This window comes from Lycium barbarum, chromosome 3 (assembly GCF_019175385.1).
Source record: "Lycium barbarum isolate Lr01 chromosome 3, ASM1917538v2, whole genome shotgun sequence".
In the NCBI taxonomy this organism is placed as follows: Eukaryota; Viridiplantae; Streptophyta; class Magnoliopsida; order Solanales; family Solanaceae; genus Lycium; species Lycium barbarum.
This window is the reverse complement of record NC_083339.1, coordinates 106,428,231-106,451,289: the sequence shown is the minus strand read 5'-3', so window position 1 is coordinate 106,451,289 and position 23,059 is coordinate 106,428,231. Positions and strand designations below refer to the sequence as shown.

Here is a 23,059-nt window from a genome sequence, read left to right as displayed (position 1 = left end):
GCAACTCAAGCACATGGTAATGTCCTAATACTTCTTCTGTGGGTAATCCTCCTAAAAAGCAGAAAAGAGCAACTCCTTGTAGTGGAGACCCTAGCCTTGGGTATAATGATAGAAAAACATCTGAAGTTTGAGATCATTACACAAAGTTTTTTTAATAAAATGGGAGAATTGAGGGCAAAATACAAGTACTGCCCCAAAGTTTGGAATCATTACAAAAAGTTTTTTTTATTTCATATATTTTCATTTAATTTTAGGTAGTCTTTATGTTTAATTAATATGTAAGTTATAATTTGTAATAACAACTAAAAGCTCCTATGCTCTACTTTATTTCCAGGTATGTGTATTAAGATGACAACAATGGTGCAACCACTACTAAGTTTTTAGCTCTATATGTAATAGTTTAGCAACTTTGGGTAACTTGAGTACAACACTATCACTAATAGTGAAAATGTTTCTATGATGTATGTTCCACTTTAAACTATAAATAAAAGTTATCGTTTGAACAAAAAAAAAAAAAGACATGTCTTTTTCAACTTTTTAATGTTTTACTGATAAGTCTCATGGCTGCTAGTCATAAACCGAAAAATCGAACCAAACTGATAATAACCAAACTGGTGGTTATTATTTTATTTGGTTTGGTTATGGTTTTAGATATTTAAAAACCGATTAAATTGGTTTGGTTATGGTTTTAATCAATAACCAACTCAAACCGAACCATGAACACTCCTATAGAACATCATTAACTTATATTCAATCAGTATTCTTCACTTTTTTCTTCGCTTAGAAGTTAATATTTATTTTTATAAGATATTTGTTACATAAATTAAAAAATAAAAACTATCATGATTTTAAAGAAGTAAAAAAAGAAGACAAAGTTGATAATGTAAGGGTAAAATTGAAATTTGAAAAGGTCAATTAGAATAAAAAGAGAAGAATATTTATTGTTCAAAGTTGAGGGAAAGTTTGATTAGAGCATAGTTGGAGGGTGTAATGATTTTTACCCTATTATTCTGTATCAAAGTTAGTGAGCTAGTCCACAAGATAAGCCCAAGTTCATCCGAATAAGCTGGGCCTATACTTTGCTATTAGTTGTCGGACATGAGATTTGTCCGGTTGGTGGCCTAATAATCACTTCAAGGCCTTTTTTTTTGCACGGATTGCGCTTCTTTTGGGGTGGTCTTTAAATTTTGCCTCTCATATTTGTGTTCTTTAAGTTTTGTCCTTCGCTTGGATATCTGAGGCCCTGAATTCGAACCCCCGCTCAGGCATAAAATAAAAAAATAATTTCGCAAGACAGGGCTGGGGGAGTGTATGCCGGATCCGACATACAATCCTTAAGGAAAACCTAAAGTTATGTCGGAGGGGCAGACTTTGCTTTGAGACATATATTTTATTTTATTTTACTTTTCAAGGCAAACTTTTAATTATGCCTTAAGGAAAAGTTTCACCTTATGGTGCATACTTTTAGTTATGCCTTAACTAAAAGTGTGCCCCATAGAATATAACTAAAAGTATGCCCCATAAGGCGGAACTTTTCATTAAGGCAACACTAAAAGTTTGTCTTAAGGAAAAATTCTGCCTTATGAGGCATACTTTTAGTTATGCCTTAATTAAAAGTCTGCCCCATAAGGCATAGTTCCTTATGGAAAAGTTTTGCCCCCATAAGGCATAACTAAAACTATGCCTTGAGGAAAAGTTATGCCCCCTCCGGCATAACTTTAGTTTTTCCTTAAGGACTTTATGCCTGATCCGGCATACAATCCTTAAGGAAAAACTAAAGTTATGCCGGAGGGGGCAGACTTTGCTTTGAGACATATATTTTATTTTTTTTACTTTTTAAGGCAAACTTTTAATTATGCCTTAAGGAAAAATTCCGCCTTATAGGACATACTTTTAGTTATGCCTTAACTAAAAGTGTGCCCCATAAAATATAACTAAAAGTATGCCCCATAAGGCGGAACTTTTCATTAAGGCAACACTAAAAGTTTGCCTTATGAGGCATACTTTTGGTTATGCCTTAATTAAAAGTCTACCCCATAAGGCATAGTTCCTTATGGAAAAGTTTTGCCCCATAAGGCATATAACTAAAACTATGCCTTGAGGAAAAGTTATGCCCCCTCCGGCATAACTTTAGTTTTTCCTTAAGGACTTTATGCCGGATCCGGCATACGCTCCCTCCAGCCCTACCTTGCGAAATTATTTTTTTATTTTATACCTAAGCGGGGGTTCGAACCCAGAACCTCAGGTATCCAAGCTAAGGGCAAAACTTAAAGACCACAAATATGAGGGGCAAAATTTAAAGACTGCAAATATGAGGGGCAAAATTTAAAGACCACCCCAAAAGAAGGGCAATTCTGCAAATTGCCCCTTCAAGGCTAGGGGCTCCAAGTTGTTGGGCCAAGGGCAAGATACCCCACTTTGAGTCCGCTATCTTGTGTTCGCTTTTTACATTTGTTTTACACGTGTATTAGTTCGGACAACTTCATACATGCATTGTCTCAATTTAGTCTTGATAAAACCTAACTTCATATGGCAAAAGTTCCGACATATATGACTGAAGTTAAGTCATTTTTGCTAGAACTTCAGCCATCTGTGACTGAAGTATAATCATTTTTGCATGACCTCAGCCATTTCTGTCCGGAGTTCAAGCATATACGGCTGAAGTTTAAGAAAAAATGGTTGAAGCCAAGCAAAAATGACTGAAGTCCAGCAAAAATGACTGAAGTCCAACTTATTTTACTTGAACATCGCTCATATGTAACTTCAGACATCATGTGTGAAGGTTAATTTGTCAAGCCTAACTTCAGACATTGCACGTTCGAAGTAGGCATATCGGTAAAAAGTTTAAAAAGGTGGATACATATTAAATGACGGTGTCAAAATAAGCCCGTGAAATTTTTACATTTTATGCAGCTTCGATGGCAAGTCAAGGTCCTAACTCCCAATAAATGTTCACTACAAAGGCTTTTGTTGTGGTCTTTAATTTCATTCTATTGCACAAAATATGTATCTGTACTCGGTATTAATCAGAAAATTTAATCTGAGAAGTTTAATTTAAAGTGAAAATATATATCACTTGACCATAGTTAGGTGATAAATATGTATATGAAAGACATGCATTTTTCATTAATTGGTTTATTGTAAGCAGCGGTACTAGAACTTTTTACTAAGGATACCTATCAAGAAAAGAGTGTTAAGAACAACGAAAAGAGAAAAGATAAAGTTCAAGATGTTAAAACAAGATCTATATCAGCTACAAATGCAACATCGTTGACCATAAAAATAATCTCCAACTTTGAACCCACAAGAATTAGGTCTGGCAGATAACTTTAACCTAACAATTGGGCCATTGACTGAGGTCTCCAGCAGGTTGCAAGGTTTGAAGTTCCACCAAATTAAGGTTCATGTCCAATATTATCTTTGTTGTTGTTTATGATATAAGTTCTGGCATTCTAACTAGGTTCTTCTTCCATTAGTAGATGGTAAGAAACTTGAGAAATGCAATGAGTAGATCACAGCAAGCAATCAGTCACCAGATTTCAAAGGGGGTTAACCAAATCCCTCAAAAACCAATGTCGAGGTAAAGAATGGCTCTATTTGTAAATGATATTGTTACACTATAGTACAAAGGCCACACTGCTGGACAAGAACTACACCTAAGGGGTGTATAATAGCACAGGTCCAGCGGAATAATAGCTAAAATAGTGACTAATAAGTAGTAACAACACTACATATTCTAGCCTACTCAACTCTCTCACTATCTCTCTTTATTTTCTCTCTTCCATTTCTTAATGGGACAGGTGAAATAACCTTCAAATGGAAAAAAGAATGAAGAAGATATGGTTCAATAAATTACAAATTTTCCAAGGGGAAGGATTGAATATCAGCTGATTTAAGTGACCAAATCTTCAGAGAGGCAGTCACACTAGTCCCTGTGGCATTGTTGAAAACGAAGAGTCGTGCTGCTCCATTGATTGCCTTTGCTGGGTAAATTCGCGATGTTATGACTGTTCTTCCTCCTTGACCAAAACTCTCCACAATTGAGTGGTCCACCTAAATCCAGTTTACAAAATTTTACTCAAAAAAATCCACAAGCTGAAGAACAAATGCAATAGCCAAGTACTTTTATAGCATACATTATTGTGAACTGTTACACCCCATATCTTAAAACTAAGGTTAGACTCGTATTGTTAAGAGTTTTTGGAAAAACTGAAGGTTTGAACATTTTGCGAAAAGAGGTTGATAGGCCTATTTCAGGCACCCATGACCCCTTGATTCGTTGAGAATTTGAAAAAGGCTCCTTAATGAAAGTTGTAGTACGAAAAAATACCTTTCCAGGCATATAAGGATCAGGCCAATCAGAGTTCGGAGCAAGGAGATATGATCGTCGTAAAATGGCTAATAGAGAGGTGTTTAAGATTCAATAGAATCGGTTAAGTTTCGGCAAGTCTGTCTTCTAGCCTGATTTCGTGAAAATCTATTAGGAATTTGAGAAAACTTAAGCATCAATGTTGTAGCCCTTTTAAATACCTTTCCAATGGTATATTGTGGAGCCCTAACGGGGCTTTATGCTAGGAGTTATGCCCATTTTACTGAACGCTGTTGAGGAGTGGAAAACGTGAAATTTTGACTAAGTGTAAAATAGACAGGGAAGCTCGCTGAGCTCGCCCTAAAGCGAGGCAAGGGCTCGGCGGCATAGACCGCGCTCAGCGAAGTAGGGGTCCAAAAGTTGGAAAAATTCAAGAAAATCATCTAAGTGTAAAATGGACAGGGGAGCTCGCCCCAAAGCGAGGCAAGGGCTCGCCTTACACCGCGCTAGGTGAGCTTAGGGGTCCAAAATGTCCGTGCTACAAATTCAACACTTAACTCGAAATTTCATTTATCAAACATTCCAACTTCGTTCTAAAGCCCTAAGCAGCCGTTTTCCTCCTCTCCTCATTCTCCCACGTCAAGGTAAGACCGCTCTAGCGATTCCTAAGTAATTCTAACATTAATTCATGATTAGTAACATGATTCCTCACCAAAAACATAGGATTTCCAAGGTAAATCCCTCTCAAGCGATTCAAAGCTAGAGTTTTGGTGTTTTGGTCAGAAAAGCAGTTTAGTTCGTTGGATTGGCGTGATTACCGGTATGTGAGGCTAACTCTCTATGTTTGAGAATGTTAATGATTCTCCCTACGCCACGTTCTTTTACAACGTTACTAATTGCCTCAGAAATATAGTTAAGCTTAGTTCCTTGAATAGTTATAGAACTTCTATTCTCTAGTTTCGTAATTCGTTCATGGCTTTCATTCCGAACGTTGTGAGCTCAGTACGTAATCAATATAGACTTGTGTTTGATACCCATGAGTCTCAGTCTAGAATATACTCAGCATATTTGTAAATAGTAAAGCTTCAGGTCTCTTAATCAAGTCATGAATACTCAGCATATTTGTAAATAGTAAAGCTTCAAGTCTCTTAATCAGTTCATGAATACATGTCTCAGTATAGTAATGTTCAGTATTCCATGATCCTCAGTTCCTGGATACAAATTGTTGAATGTTGAATACCTGTAAATAGGCACAAGGCCACAAATTTTGCATGCTTACACTTAGGCACAAGGCTACAGAGTTAGCATGCTCATACTTAGGCACAAGGCCACAAATTTTGCATGCTTACACTTAGGCACAAGGCTACAGATTTAGCATGCTCATACTCAGGCACGAGGCCACAGATTTTGCATACTTATACTTGGGCACAAGGCCACAGATTATGTATGCACATATATATTGGGCCTAAGGCCACAGACCATGATTTTCAGTTAAATAGGTGGTTCTCCATTCAGAACAGGGAGTATTCATATCTTTACTTCCTTTGTTCATTTCAGTTATCAGATATTAGATATCAGTTTCAGTTTCAACACTCTTTACATGTTTATTGATTCGGCCTGCCCTTTGCCCGAGCACCCCATTTACAGTTCTTTCTTTCAGTTACTTTACATACCAGTGCGATTCAAATGTATTAACGTCCCGTTTTATTGCCCGGGGGCCTGCATTTCACGATGCAGGTAACGAATTACAGGTTGACGATTCAGAGCACTAGGATTATCGTACCGGCTATTTGGTGAGCCCCAGTTCCCTCGGGGCATTATCACACTCTACAGTTTTTTTCAGTATTTCTAATCAGGCAGGTATGCCGGGGGCCTTGTCCCGGTAAACATTCAGACTTTATTACTCTTAGAGGCTTCATACACTATAGTTGCAGTCAGTCGAATGTTTAGCAGGCTTTTGTGTTAGCCTTGTCGGCTACTTATTCAGACTTTCGGGCTTATTCAGTATTTCCGCATTTATGATATTTCAGACAGACTCTTAGTAGATCAGCATGTGTTAGTATTATTTCCATTTAGTATGTTTTGATATCACATGTTGATTCAGTCAGCCAATTGGTTCGCTAGGTCACATGCAGTCAGCCACCGAGTGCCGTGTTACGCCCAGGCCATGATTCGGGGCATGACATGAACCAACTAGACTAGGCTTCTTTAAACCCTCAACTCAATAAAATCAATTTTCAGAACAGGTTTGGCAAAAAAAATAATGCCAGAGTAAATAAGCGTTGATGAAAATATTGATAAAAGAAAAGTACTGACAACAAAAATAATAAAGATAACCAAAGTAAAAGTAACAACACAACGGTAGTAATAAAAATGAAGAATAAGATAATGCTAGAACAATAATAATAATAATACTTACCAATAATCTCATTGAATGTTTTTCACCATCCAACACTGGTACTGAACTGCCATAAACTTGTTTAGCAACTCCAGGAGCCTCTGAGGATCTGCATCAGATCACACCGCGCTATTTTATTCATCTGGACATCCATCTACATTTGACAAGGACTATTAAGACAAATTATGCCAGATAGAGGAAGTGGAAACAAACCTAGTTTGGTCAGCACAGAAGTGAGTCTTTGCTCGGCCATCAGCTCCTTTAGAAATGTAGAAGTAAACTGGAGTTAGCTCAGACAACGTTTGATCAGCAATTACAACGACACCAAATGGTCCCAATATGCCTCTGCTAGCAGCACCTCCACTAGAACCGCAGTTGTAACCTACATTTGCTTCAATTGTTCCCTCAAGTGCGACTTTGTCCACTTCAAATGAGGCTTCTATATCCAACTGCACAATTGCCAAACAAGTTTAAGGACTGCAGATTAAGCGCGTATCGGCTTATACGTAAAAAGTTTACAATTTTAAAGAAAGTCAGAACAAACCTGTGCGGCTGAGTTAACATGGAGTAGCTCAATTGAGCCTGGTTGAAGATTGAGCTGCTTTACTATTGGATCACGTGCTCTTAAGCTTTCAATTTCTTCAACTGGCCACTGAAGTAGATTTGTCCCTGTCTTCTTGTCATAAAGCACTGTCCTTGGAAAACTCTGTTATTAGTACAGGACATTATTAGACATATCACCTCTATACGTCTCAAACAAAATCCATTTTGCATCATAATTGAGAATTATTAGAACGAACAATTCAATTCAAATCAAACATTCTTCACCTACTGATGCATCGTTATTCGACTGAAATTATTTTGTATTCTCTCCGTCCACATTTACTTGTCCACTATGCTAAAAATAGATATCCACTATTACTTGTCTGGTTTGGAAAATCAAGAGATAATTTACCATTTTATACCTAATACCTACTTTCCCTTATTATTAAGTATTATAATTATTTCTAATTCATTTTCCAACATATAATAATTAGGGGTGATATAGTAAAATTATCATTTTATTTATTAGTCCTTCCATGAGCCCTGCTAACGCGGGATGCTTTATGTACTGGGCTGCCCTTTTTTCTTAAGGGGCGTGCCAAGTCAAACATGGACAAATAAACATGAATGGGGAGTCTATAACATCAAGATGATCCTGTTATTAAATTCAGGCTACGTGCCTAAATTGTATTGCGCACTACTAAATTAGATAAAGAATTGTGGATTATGATAAATAGTAAGTGTATAATGAATATTCAAGTTACCAAATGTTCCTATAGCCAACTTAACTAATTCAAAATTGAGGTGTAATTAATTGACTGTAAGATATGTATGGTGTGAAGTAAAACAAACAAAACAACGGGTTAATACTCTTTGGAAGCTGAAGTAGCTAGAGTGCTTGAAGAGTCCATACCTGTACAGATGACCATCCCTTCTGCAGGTCAGCAGATTCACTGTCTGTTTCACCCACCCATCCCCACAGTACTCTTCTTTGCTTCTTTGGGTCATAAAATGTTTTTGATGCATAATATTTCCCATAGTCCAGCCTCAACCCAATACCACAATCCAACTCTGGGTTATCAGGTGTCCATTTGTTCTTTACCAGGTCATACGTCCCAATAGCATAGTGATCTTGCTTATTGTCATCTAAACTTGCTTTTAGCACATGCTTTATACCTGGCCCGTTATATGATGTGTCCAATCCGTTTGAGTCTACGGTGGATACCGGGTAAAAGTCCACACACTCCCACATACCCGTACCCGGAACCGCATGCAAAACTCCATGCAATAAGTTAAAGCTTGTGAAGTTGGAAGTGGCATAAACAAGTGCAATACCCATTTTACCAATCTTGGACCCAATGGTTAGCAGCCATTGCCCATTTTGAGGCCCAGTCCACGCAGTCGTCGGGTCTCTAAAGTCCTTAATACCAATGCCGGGTGGGGGAACCATGACCGGGTTGCCACGGTACTTGACCCAGTCAAGAAGGAGAGGATCCGATAAGTTTGCGGGGTAAGCAAGATTTTGCACCTGTACATAAGGGTGGCAAAATTAACCCATGAAAGCATGACCTGTCCAACCCGTTCAAGTTTGGGCGGATTATTGACCAGTCCCATTATTGACTCAGCTCATAAATAAGTTGGGTTGATATGCAACCCAAATTGAATAATGAGAAATCTTATCAAAATATTTTTTAATTTGGTATGCTATATATAATTATAACCATAGTAAAGAAAGAAAATAATTTTAATTAGGTACTAAAAATTATGAAGTACTAACAAACAAAGAAATTATAACTCAGTAGGAATTAGACGAGTTAGGTTATGATCCGCTTTTTAGCTCATTCAGCACAAGTAACTTTTGGGCGAATCAATAACCCGCCTATTTATTAACTTAGCCCATGTTGACCCGTGCAAATCTAGCCCAACTCGCCCATTTGACACCTACCTGTACATAATCATCGGTGTCACCAGTGTAGAGCATCATGATCTGACCGTCGGGTAGGATGGTAGCGGACCCAGTCCAGACACCGTTGATATCGTACCATTGATCAGGAACCATGGCGAAAGGCAAGTAGAGCCAGTGGATCAAGTCCGTCGATACTGCATGGCCCCATGTGATATTTCCCCAAATAGCTGAATCTGGATTGTATTGATAAAAAATATGGTACCATCCCTTGTGGTATACTGGACCTGTTAAAACCAATGTATTCACGTCATTTGTTCATGTTTCTTTCTTCATTTGGGGTGTATTTGTTGCAAAGGAAAATATTTTCTATGAAAGATGTTTCTTAGATGAATTTTCTTACTTATTTTCTAATGTTTGATAAATAAACAAACATATATTGTCCCAAAAGTATTTATATGTGCAAAACACTATGGGGTGGTGGGGGTTAGATGGTCAAGGGTGACGCTTAGGGGTGTTGAGTGTGGGGATGAGAGTAATAAACTTAAAATATCCTATCACTTATAAAACTTATTTTTCCTACTTCTATTAGGACAATTATTTTCCTCATTTTTAATAAATTTATTTTCAGAACTAACCAAACATAAAAAAAGAAATTTGAAAAACAATTAAAAAAATGTTTTACTCCATGGCAAACACACCCGTCTAAGTGATTAAATTTTCTTGTATGTTCTAAATGTCAATGAAATGACTAAATTCTACGCAATTGAATTATTAAATACTCCACAAAATCCCAGTATGTTCCGTATTGGAAATTGCTATTCTATTCCGGAAAAAGATAAATGTCCTTTTACTTCCAACTTCGCTACGAGCTTTTTATTTTGACTTTTGGCTAAAGATTATCTCCAACAAGTAAGCAAATTTAACTAGTGGCATCTCCTCCTTCCCCAAAAAACAAATAAATAATCGAACTTGTGAGTTTGGTACTAATTTATTTTCCCATTAAGTTGTCTCAGATTTTGCTCTCAGTTATCCAAGAATGGATAATCCGTAATCGAATAGTGTCAAGATTTTCGAAAGCATTGTATTATTTAGAAAAAGGAAAAGTAAAACAAAGAGGAGGCGACCCTTCTGGATAGGGGTGGGCATGATACGGTATTTGAAATTTCGGTATAATAATTTTGATTTTTAAAAATACTATATCATTATTGTACCAAATTAACTTGGTATGGTTCGGTATTTTAAAGTTCAGTTTCGATATTTTATGGTACGATAAATCGGTACCATAGTTTATCCGACTTCGACTTACATATACTCATATCGTGGAGAATTATGATTTCCGCTACTTAAAAAACGTCTCAATTATTATGTACTAAACACCTTACACATGTAAAAATATTCAAAAGAAACTACAAGCAATCCCCTTCATAAATCAATTACACCAAAAGACATTTAAATCGAGATAGAGTAGTCAAAGTTCCAACGTTTAAACAATTAGTTTTCGAATAATACTAGTTTACATATTTGTTAGTATTATAATACCGAGATATATGAATTGTATATGTAATTATATACTTCCTTATGGTATTCGGCATTTCGATATTTTCTAAATACCAAAAAACCGTATCGAGTATTAAACTTTTTTAAAAATGCATACCAAATACCGTACCAAATATCATAATACTAAAATCATGGTATAAATTTTTTTAATTTCCATAAAATAATCAGTATCTACCATACCATGCCCATCCCTACTTCTGACAGCAAAAGAGTAGGGAAAGGACATGCTTGGACTCCAATCCGAAAAATGAATAGTCTTTTCAAATAATTTTCAACATCTTTCCTTCCATCTTTACTTAGTGATGGTAGACTAGGGTCATGTTCTCGTTCGGGGACGGGGGCGAGGGTTAGGAGGGGTAAGTGGGTTGAAGGAGCGTCTAGGTTGAGAGTAGGATCTTGGAACATTGGAACGTTAACGGGGAAGTCCATAGAGCTAGTTAAGATTCTTCAGAAGAGGAAAATTAATATAGCTTGTATCCAAGAGACCAAATGGGTAGGTCCTAAAGCTAAGGAGGTAGACGGGTATAAGTTGTGGTTCTCTGGTAGGTCGAAGTATAGAAATGGGGTGGGCATTTTAGTAAATAGTGAATTAAGGGATCAGGTGGTAGAGGTTAGGAGAGTCACTGATAGGATGATGTCGATTAAGGTGGTCGTTGAAGGACTCACTTTGAACATTATTAGTGTATATGCGCCGCAAACGGGCTTAGGCAACGAGGAGAAGAGGCGCTTTTGGGAGGATTTGGACGAATTAGTGGGAGGCATACCGCCTACTGAGAAGCTATTCGTGGGAGGTGATTTCAATGGACACATCGGACCTATTTCGGGAGGTTATGATGATGTGCATGGAGGCTTTGGCTTCGGGGACAGGAATGGAGGAGGAGTCTCACTTTTGGATTTTGCAAGAGCTTTTGGATTGGTGATAGCCAATTCGAGTTTCCCAAAGAAGGAGGAACACTTGGTAACCTTCCGTAGTTCGGTGGCTAAGACTCAAATTGACTTTTTACTCCTTAGGAAGGATGATAAAGGTCTGTGCAAGGATTGTAAGGTCATCCCGAGCGAATAACCCGACATAAGCTCTTGGTGATGGATTTAGCGATCAAAATGACGAGGAAGAAGAGGGTCGTGGAGGACCGACCTAGGATCAGATGGGGGAGTTTGACCACTATTAGTGCCCTGGAGATGGGAGACAAATTGAAGGATATGGGGGCCTGGGATAGTAGTGGGGATGCGACCAGTATGTGGGATAAGACGGCTAATTGCATTAGGGTCGTAGCAAGGGAAGTGTTGGGGGTCTCGACAGGTAGTCGTGGTCAGCATCGAGGGGACTGGTGGTGGAATGGAGAAGTTCAAGGGAAGGTGGAAGCAAAGAAGGTGGCGTATGCGAAGTTGATAGAAAGCAAGGATGAGGTGGAGAAGTGGACGAATACAGAACTTTATAAGATGGCGAGGAAGGAGGCGAAGTTGGCGGTTTCGACGGCAAAAACGACAGCTTTTGAACACATGTATGCTGACCTAGAAGAGAAAGGAGGGGAACAGAAATTGTTCAGGCTAGCCAAGGCAAGGGAGAGAAAGGCACGTGATGTGGATCAAGTAAAATGCATCAAGGACGAGCATGGCAAAGTATTGCTAGAGGAAACTGTCATTAGACGGAGATGGCAGTCATACTTCTCCAAACTCTTGAATGAAGAAGGGGACAGAGACATTGTGTTGGGTGATTTAGAACATACAGAAAGGCGTCGCGACTTTGGCTATTGCAGGAGTATTAAGGTTGACGAGGTTAAGGGTGTTGTTCGTAGGATGCGCAGGGGAAGAGCAACCGGACCTGATGAGATTCCGGGGGAATTTTGGAAGAGCGCGGCCCCAGAAGGTTTGGAGTGGCTGACTAGGTTGTTTAATGTCATCTTTAAGACGGCATTGATGCCCGAAGAATGGAGGGCGAGTGTAATGATCCCTCTATACAAGAATAAGGGAGATATCCAGAGTTGCAACAACTATAGAGGTATCAAGCTGCTAAGCCATACTATGAAAGTGTGGGAAAGGGTGGTGGAGATGAGGGTGAGGAGAGGTGTGTCTATTTCAGAAAACCAGTTCGGATTTATGCCGGGACGTTCAACTACAGAAGCCATCCATCTTATGAGAAGGTTGGTGGAGCAGTATAGGGAGAGGAAGAGGGACTTACACATGGTATTCATCGACCTAGAAAAGGCTTATGACAAAGTTCCAAGACAGATCCTATGGAAATGCTTGGAGGCTAAAAGTGTACCTGTGGCGTACATTAGGGTGATCAAGGACATGTATGAGGGAGCCAAAACCAGGGTGAGGACAGTAGGAGGAGACTCAGAGCACTTTCTAGTTGTGATGGGGTTGCATCAAGGATCAACTCTTAGTCCGTTTTTATTTACCTTGGTGATGGATGGATTGACACGGCAAATTCAAGGTGAGGTGCCATGGTGTATGCTTTTCGCGGACGACATAGTCCTGATTGACGAGACTCGTAGCGGAGTTAACGCTAAGCTGGAGTGTTGGAGACATACTCTGGAGTCTAAAGGGTTTACGCTGAGTAGGACCAAGACAGAGTACTTGGAGTGTAAGTTCAGTGAAGCAACTCAGCAGGCTGACTTGGAAGTAAGGCTTGGTACCCAGGCCATCCAGAAGAAAAGTAGTTTCAAGTACCTTGGGTCTATTGTGCAAGGCAGCGGGGAGATTGACGATGATGTCACACATCGTATTGGGGCAGGGTGGATGAAATGGAGGCTTGCTTCCGGAGTGCTATGTGACAAAAAAGTGCCACCAAAACTTAAGGGCAAGTTCTACAAAGTGGTGGTTAGACCGACTATGCTGTATGGGGCGGAGTGTTGGCCAGTTAAGATCTCCCACGTTCAAAAGATGAAAGTTGCCGAGATGAGAATGTTGAGATGGATGTGTGGCCACACCAGGAGTGACAGGATTAGGAATGAGGATATTCGGGATAAGGTGGGGGTGGCCTCGGTGGAAGACAAGATGCGAGAAGCGAGATTGAGATGGTTTGGGCATGTGAAGAGGAGAGATACAGATGCCCCAGTGCGGAGGTGTGAGAGGTTGGCCATGGATGGTTTCAGACGAGGTAGGGGTAGGCCGAAGAAGTATTGGGGAGAGGTAATTAGACACGACATGACGCAATTACAGCTTACCGAGGACATGACCTTAGATAGGAGGGTTTGGAGGACCCAAATTAGGGAAGAAGACTAGTAGATAGTCTCGTTATCCGTTCTTATTAGTAGTCGCATTATTGCAATATAATTTCTTGTGCTCCGATTTCTGCTATTATCTGTTATTATGTGTTATTTCCTGTGCTTTGGTTATCCTGTGTCATCTGCTCTGATTTCTGCTATTATCGGTTATTTTCTGTGCTCTGATTATCCTGTATTATCTGTGTCGCTTGCATTATTTCATTTCCATATCGCTTTAAATCTCTTATCCGAATCTCTTAACCTTATCTAACCGTATCTGACTTCGTTTTATGCTTTTATTGAGCCGGGGGTCTTTCGGAAACAGCCGTCCTACCTTGGTAGGAGTCAGGTCTGCGTACACTCTACCCTCCCCAGACCCTACGATGTGGGACTTCACTGGGTTGTTGTTGTTGTTGTTGTTGTTTCCTTCCATTATCCTTTTCTTCTTCCTTTCTGTTTAATAAATGCTAATAGTCTTAGAGCAGCTAAGTAGCCGTTTAACCATGAAAATTAAATATTTCACTTTATTTGGAATTTTGAAGTTGAAGTTGTATATAGTTTTTTATATAAAATATTTATTTATTTGAATGTATTGAAAGTGATAAGAATAAAAAAAATGAAAATAAATTTTTAGATGTTTTTTAAATTCTAATCAAACATTAATTTTTAAATAAAATGAAATGATTTTCTGAATAAAAGTAAAAAATTCTCATGGCTATAGAAAGACGGATAAATCCTTGTACAAATTGGGTCCCCACAAGAAAACCTACTCCATTTCAAACTAAATTAAAAAAAAAAAAAAAACAAGTGGAAAGACGGATAAATCCTTGTGGGCCCCAACTTGTACAATTATTACATTTCTACACAAGGTGTGGCCAATATGACGTGATTGGTCCCTAGACTCCGCATAGAACTGACCAATCACGTGTTTTGGTATGAGATATGTTGCACAAAAAGCATTACTACCACACATCTCATGTTAATCCCAATTATATTGGAGGCATATGCCTAATTCATCAAAAGGTTCCCATATCTTTCACCCTAGCTCAACCATGTGTGAATAAATCTCTAGAAAGGTTGGAATATACTTATCTCTCCTATTTAACTTGTCGTGCTTATTAAAATACTTATTGATTTAGAAAAATCAGAGAATTGACTTTTCTTAAAGTATATTATCTTTAATCAAATAAACGTGGTGAAAATAAAAGGTATAATAAATTATAATCAGAGAATAAACAAGAATGATTTAATTAAATTATTTTACTAATCAATATTTTCTTAAGGGCAAAAGGTAAAAGTGAAAAGCAAAAAGAAACGAAAAGTGTATATCTAAACACCATCCACGCTATTGCTTATGCTAATAGGAGAAATTGGAAATTCCTTAATTAGCCTAATGACATGCTCATGATCTATATATGACTCAGACTTAGAAGTTTAAATCAAAGAAAACCAATTAGCTCAAAGGTAGATGATGCAATCATGAGAGAATTAACTAAGCCGAGTATTAAATTTCTTGTCATCAAACAGTAACTTGTATATTGTTATGGTAACTATGACACGATTACTATTTTATTGCTTTTGAAAATCCTTAATCAGCTGTAGCCTAATGTTTTAATCATGGTTCGGGTATTAAATATTAAATAGTAGTAACAAGTAAATAGTATAATGGAAATTAGTTAACTCACCATTAGGATCTGCAACATAGCATCCATTCAGAATCCAAAAGATACCCCCAATAAATCAATATCCATAAGAATCATTAAAAAAAAAAATGGTATAAGTATCTGGGATATAATTAATTCAAGTTCGATATATCAAATGGATGAAGAAAAGAAAAAGTCAAAATAAGAAAGTACGTAGTAATTACCGTTCATCCAATTTTGTTGAGGTTGAAAATGGTAAGCAGTTCTTTGCCAGGTAAGCATAGCATTTGACCACGCGTAGGAAACAGTAGTACTAACATCCCTGAAAGTCTTCTCAGAGACTCCCTGAGAAACACCTCTTGACGGTGTCAAAGTCTCCAGTGAGTTATTTTGCAACTCCGGTGACTGCTTGTTTACTATCACAAAGGCGGTTAATAAAGAAACCAACAACAAAGAAGAGAGCAAAATGATGGAGACAACTTTAAGTGACTTCCGGCGGGTCGACCCGGTGGATTCGGGTTGACCCGGGAGGAATGTGTAATGGGTCGGGGAGTTTTCCGGGTCATAGCTGGAATGGTGGGTAGCCATAATATGGAAGATTGAGGAATGGGGAAAGCTGCTAGTCTTACGGCTCTATATATAGATGAGCAGAAAAAATGGCTTGAGTTGGGCCAAGGGAAAAAGGGTTGTAATTGGGATTTGAGGGGTAGGTACACTTGGGAGGGATTTAGAGGCTGATTAAATGCTTAGTTGGAAGTTGGAACATTGGATAATACAAAACAGACAAGTTCCTTTCCTAGCTGTAATGGTAAAAAGTTCAAATCGTCTATACGTGTAAGCAAATATTTATAAAATCCGATCACTTTTCATATAGTTAAATACTTATAATTTTTTATGATAAATATATCATTATATCTTCTTTCGTCCCGGTCCGGGGAACAGCCACACCCCAAACAGGGGCGGAGCTACCTGGTCCCGAGGGGTGTCAAGCGACACCCCTTCGCCGGAAAATTACGTTGTATAGGTATGTGAAATTCTGATTTTATACATATATGTATTACTATTAACACCTCTTGTAATATGTTGAGGGCTTAGCCTAGTGGTTGAGGGGTGTCAAAGGTTTAGGCTAACAAGGTTGCGAGTTCGATCCCAGTTGGTGACATGCTTATTTTTTTTTACTTCAGTCATTGGCCATTTTTAAAAATAAAACAATTTGACACCTCTTAATAAATTTCCTGGCTCCGCCACTGACCCAAAAGATGTGATGTAGACAACTTACCCTAACGCAAGCACTAGTGACTACTTCCAACCTATAAGCCACATGGAAACAACTTTACCATTGCTCCAAGGCTCCCCTTCAATAAGTTAATTTTATATTGTTTCTAAGTATATAAATATATCATTCTTTCCGAGACAGACTGAAAAAAAAAATGGTGTCACATCAATTAAGACAGAGAAGGTAATTAGCAATTGATCTTCTGTTATCACATGTTAAAGTACATTAATAGTGAAACAAATTAAACATCCAGTGTATATAATTTGTATTTGAATTTCTGTAATAGGCATTAATTTTTAATCTGATAAAAATGAAAACTAACTTACTATAATAATATTCAACTACATTAATCGTATGAATTTTATATTATTAGTGTATATAACTTAAAAGCTAGGACACTACAAAAAAACGGATTTTAGCGGATGAATTTCGTCTCTAAGGAGCATATTGCTGCCGCTACATCTATTTAGCGACAGATTTGTGTCTGTACTAAAATACTCGTTGCTAGCCTCTTTGCGATGAAAGAAATGACTAGCGTAGCGACGGATTTAGCGACAGAAAAATCTGTCACTAATTTTATCAATTTGTTGTTGAATTCATAATTTATTCATCGTTAGAATAAATTCGCGACGAAAATTCCATTGCAAAACATTTTGAGAGACATTCCGACATCTTTTATTCTTGACAAAAATCGCTTGTCGCATATCTGTGACAAATTCGTCCCAATTCTTTTTTTAATTTTTTTTAATATATTAAATGCGCTCTGTTCGAGTATATTACATAAAATTTATTACATACTCTTAAAAACAACTATTGCGATATATTATCTTTATATTATTTGATATTATTTGGTAGCATATTTGTAGGGAGATAATTACCATATATTAGTTAGTTTCCTTGTTTCACTAATTACCATATATTAGTTAGTTTCCTTATTTCATTAGGATCTTAGTTTTCTTGTTTCACTAGGGTTCAAGATTGTATCCTATATATATTCTTTCTTGGTGAATGAATGGAATAAGTCAAGATTGTATAGTTTCTACATGGTATCAGGCCACACGTTTTTTTTCTTTTCTTCATCGTAAATTTCCATGGCCGGTGACGCCGTACCTCCTCCACCACCACCCAAAATTGAGTCTAATTCTCCCTATTTTCTCGGTCCTCAAGACCGACCCGGGGACTATATCACGCCTACTCGTTTCAAGGGCGCATCAAATAACGCTGTCGTCGGTCATCACTTTACTTCCGATCAATGGAAGGCTATTACGGGATTTTTTGGTAATGCTACAATTCTCGAAAATTGCTTGAATGGTAAGTTTGATGTTTTTTCTTGGATTATTGACACTGGTGCTACTCATCATGTTACCGGTGAGAAATCTTGGTTGTTTGATGTCCATACTGTTGATTGTCCTATTAGTTTGCCTAATGGTGAAAAGGTGCTTGCTTCTTTGGAAGGTTCTGTTCGACTGTCAGATAAAATCACCTTACATCATGTCCTTTATGTGCCTTATTTACGTTGCAACTTACTCTCCGTCCCCCAACTTACTGATAATTTACATACTATTGTCTCTTTTAATTCTTATATGTGTGCTATTCATGACCCACTAAAGGAGCTGATTGGAACGGGAGTTAGGAGGGACGGACTATACTATTTTAGCAAACCGGACGTGGTGCAACATGTGTCTACTGTTGTGGCAACGTCCGCATTGGAATTGTGGCATCGACGATTGGGGCATCCTTCCGAGAGAGTAGTTAAGTTGCTTTCTCATGTCAGTGGTGATAAGAGTAGTTTAGCAAATGATTGTGAAGTGTGTTTACGTGCTAAGCATCCTAAAGATAAATTTCCTTTAAGTGATAATAATATATCTAGAATATTTGAGAAAATACATTGTGATTTGTGGGGCCCATATCGCCATGTTTCGTCGTGCGGAGCTCGTTATTTTTTAACAATTGTTGATGATTTTTCCCGAGCTGTTTGAATTTACTTGTTGGTTGATAAAACAGAAGTGTTTCCGATGTTTATGGATTTTGTTGCTATGGTTGATCGACAATTTAATCAAACAATTAAAGTTGTACAAAGTGATAATGGTACAAAATTTAATTGTTTGATCGATTATTTTTCCGCCACTGGTATTTTGTTTCAAACCTCTTGTGTGGGTACTCCGCAACAGAATGGGAGGGTAGAGAGGAAGCATAAACATGTGTTGAATGTTGCGAGGGCTCTCAGATTTCAGGCCAATTTGCCTATTTTTTTCTGGGGTGAATGTGTTCTTGCTGCATCTCATCTCATAAATCGTACCCCCACACCCAAATTGGAAAATAAAACTGTGGACAATGATATTTTATTACATTTAAATCCGCAAGAAATTTGAATTATATTAAATTCAAAATATATTAGTCCAAATAAATATTATGGGCTAATATGATTGACTTAATTACTTAAGTCCATTAAATATGAATTTGACTAATGATCCAATTTCGTTGGGCTAATCCATTAATTTGGGCTATAAATAATGAGCCCACATTGCTGAGCCCAAGATGTCATCTTCCTAGAGGCCCACTTTGGTGCCACGTGTCAAATGACGTGGCACGCCAAGTCAAATAAAGGAGCCTACAGGGTCATGCCACATGTCAACATGATGCAGCATGCCTAGACAAATCAAAGGCCAATGAAGGTGTGCCATGTGTACAAGTGACATGTTCTGGCCAATCAAATATCGACATGTCAGCTTAATTCTGATTGGTCGAAAGAAGCATGTCCTTATCACAACTCCTCCATCACAACTATAAATAGGGGTCTCATAATTCAGAAAAAAGGACATAAATTCTAACAAGAAGCAAAAGAGAGCTCGTGGATCAAACGCTGCGGATTTCTCTACAAGCTAAAAGCATTCAAGCATTCAAGTATTTCTCTAGAAGTTCTAGAGATCCAGACGAAGATTCAAGATCAAGCTTCAAGCCCTTGAATCCAAGTATAAGTCCAAGATCAAGACCACTAGATTCAAGATCAAGCTCAAAAGCCCTTGAATTCAAGTACAAGTCAAGATCAAATCCATCAAGTTCAAGAATAAGCTCAAAAGCCCTTGAATTTATTGTTGAAAAGACGAATCAGAGAAATCATAGAGATTGTAACACTCATATTCTGAAATCAAATACAAAGATTGTTGCGATATTTTCCTGTCTCGATTATTATTTTCTCGACGCGAATTTTATTGTCTACAAATTCTGGCACGCCCAGTGGGACAATCTCTACCTCTCATCTCAACTTTTCAATCATCAAAGTTTAACAACATCGAGATGACTTCAGAGAAGATCAACTCCAAATCAGTTTCCTCCAAGGTTGCTAGCTCCAAGTTCTCTGCTGATGTGGAAAACATCCTCGACATTACCTTTGGTAGCATTGGACCAGTTACGAGGAGCAAAGCAAGCATGTTGGGACAACAAGTACTCCAAGTCTCATCTGTAACAACTCCTATTTTTGGATCTTCATATCCAAAAGGAGCGAGATCCTCTACTGATGCATCGGAGGAAGGAAGCAGCATTGCTGAAAAGATTAAGAAGACTCTAGCTCTACTTGATCTCTCTGGATCCAAGAACTCTGCTATGAAGGAAGACGATGATACTTCAAGTGACGGATCCTCTCCACTCACACCACATGAAGTAGGCCAGTCAAAGATCAACTTATGCGATAATCCATGCTATTCTCCAACATCCCCAATAATTATGCAAGCAATGGTAACCAACGCTTCGTCAATGGAGGAGACACTGGCAAATTTGGCAAAGGTGATTGATGGCTTGGCCAAGCATGTGCAAAATCAAGACTCCCGGATTGAGAAGTTGATGGACAAGATGGATGGATTGATGGAAGGAGAATCCAGCCACGCACCTGGGAAGGGTCCAGAAGTACAAGGGACTGAACCTCGTGCAAAGCAAGTACCACCTACCAAGGAAATTCCTGTTTCTTCTGAAGGGATGATTCCGCTTGACCGACTAAAGGAGTTCATCGAAGGGACTATCAAGAATAAGTACGAAGTTGCTGCCAAGTCTTCGTTTACTTACGGAAAGCCGTACACTACAAGAATCGATAGCTTCAAGATGCCAGCCGGTTATCAACCTCCCAAATTTCAACAATTTGAAGGCAAGGGAAATCCAAAGCAGCATGTTGCACATTTTGTTGAAACATGTAACAACGCTGGGACTTATGGAGATTATCTCGTCAAACAGTTCGTCCGCTCCCTCAAAGGAAATGCCTTCGACTGGTACACTGATCTTGAGCCTAATTCTATCGATAGTTGGGAGCAACTCGAGCAGGAGTTCCTCAACCGCTTTTATAGCACAAGGAGTACCGTGATCATGGTTGAGCTTACGAGCATTCGCCAGAGGAAGGGAGAACCAGTTATCGATTTCATCAACCGATGGAGAAATGCGAGTCTAAACTGCAAAGATAGGCTCAGCGAAGCTTCTGCGATAGAGATGTGTATCCAAGGAATGCATTGGGGGCTTCACTACATATTGCAAGGAATTAAGCCAAGGTCTTTTGAAGAACTAGCTACTCGTGCTCATGACATGGAGTTGAGCATGTCATCCACTGGGAATGAAGTAATGCTTGTCTACGACCCTCGCAAAGGAAAGGACAAGCAGGAACCCAAGAAATGGAGCAAGTTCATCCCCAAGAGTGATAATAAAGAATCCATGAACGTCAATGCCTCGCCTGTAAAGTTTACTACGAAGGTGAGCAAGAAGCAGAGTATGAAAGCAACTTCCTTCCAAGACAACAAAAGCCGAAAGTCTACCTTGAAGGAGATGCAAGAAAGAGAATACCCTTTCTTGGATTCTGATGTCCCTGAAATTTTTGATGAACTACTTGAGCTGAAGCTCATTGAGTTACCAGAGATGAAGCGGCCCAATGAAGCTGGAAGAACAAACGACCCGAATTATTGCAAGTATCATCGACTTGTGGGTCACCCTCTTGAGAAGTGCTTTGTCTTCAAGGATAAATTTATGCAGTTGGCTAATGAAAACAAGATTCTGCTTGATGATGAGAAGGCAAGTTCGAATCAAGTCTCTATCACCTTTGGTTCTTTTGATTCGGTCCAGATATATAGCTTTGAAGAACATGAGGGAGGACCATTGGAGGAAGACAGAACCCAAGTTGATGAAGCCAATGATGAGGGTTGGATTCTGGTGACTAGGCGGAGACGCTGTAAAACAAGTCCACGAAAAGAATCATCTAAACAACCAACAAGGAAAAGGATGGTTAGAAGACCAAGGAAGTAGAAATCAGTTGAGCGTCCGAGGAAAGAAAAAATGGAGGAGAACTACCACCAAGAACCATGACGTCCTGTGACTTTGGGTGAATTCCTACCAAGCTGGTTCCACAATAAGACTGCTCGAGACAACATTAAGGCATCATGCTTCCATACTGATAAAGAGGAAGCAAATGATGAAAACCTATCAACATTGTCTCTGTCATCATCTGAAAAGCCTGTTGAATCTTCTTCGAAAGAGGCACACACATGTGATACAAGGATCACATTCACAGATGACGATCTTCTACTTGGTGAAACACTACATAATCGTCCATTGTATATGGTGGGTTATGCCCTCGAGAAGAGGATAAACAGAGTATTGATAGATGATGGATCTAGAGTTAACATTCTTCCTATTCGTACAATGAAGGAACTTGGAATCACAATTGAAGAACTTTCTGAAAGTCGCTTGATGATACAAGGATTCAATCAAGGGGGGCAACGAGCCATAGGTGCTGTCAAAGTAGATATCACCATCGAAGATTTGCGATCAAGTGCATGGATGCATGTCATCGACGCGAAGACTTCGTACAATATGTTACTTGGCAGGCCATGGATACACGAGAACAAAGTTGTCCCATCCTCCTACTATCAGTGTTTGAAGTATCTCGAAGGCAGTGTCGAAAAGAAGATAGTTGTTGATGATAAGCCATTTACTGAAGCAGAGTCACACTTCATCGATGCGAAGTTCTACTTGAAGAACTACATGGTGAGAGAAGTAAAAGTCGATGACATCACAACGACCAAGAGTGATAAGATCGCAACTGAAAGAGCTGATGAGACTATTGGAAAAGTTGAAGTTGGTGCTGAGGTGTCACACTCCGGTCCCAATAAAGGGAACACCGTGTCTTTGAAAAAGAAGAAGACAACTCCCGTGCTCTGCTATGTCCCAAAGTTGAAGAAAAAGGA

General features: G+C 38.6%; 1 protein-coding gene across 1 annotated transcript; it reads right to left on the bottom strand.

The window, feature by feature from the left end:
• Positions 1-3,575: 3,575 nt before the first annotated feature.
• On the bottom strand, positions 3,576-16,346 carry LOC132631728 (acid beta-fructofuranosidase AIV-18). Its single transcript, XM_060347423.1, has 8 exons — positions 15,790-16,346; positions 15,608-15,616; positions 9,196-9,440; positions 8,164-8,778; positions 7,252-7,413; positions 6,921-7,156; positions 6,729-6,816; positions 3,576-4,053 (listed from the first exon to the last, which is right to left on the bottom strand). The coding sequence occupies exons 1-8, from the start codon at positions 16,151-16,153 to the stop codon at positions 3,853-3,855; spliced, it is 1,920 nt and encodes a 639-aa protein (XP_060203406.1). The 5' UTR covers positions 16,154-16,346; the 3' UTR covers positions 3,576-3,852.
• Positions 16,347-23,059: the final 6,713 nt, after the last annotated feature.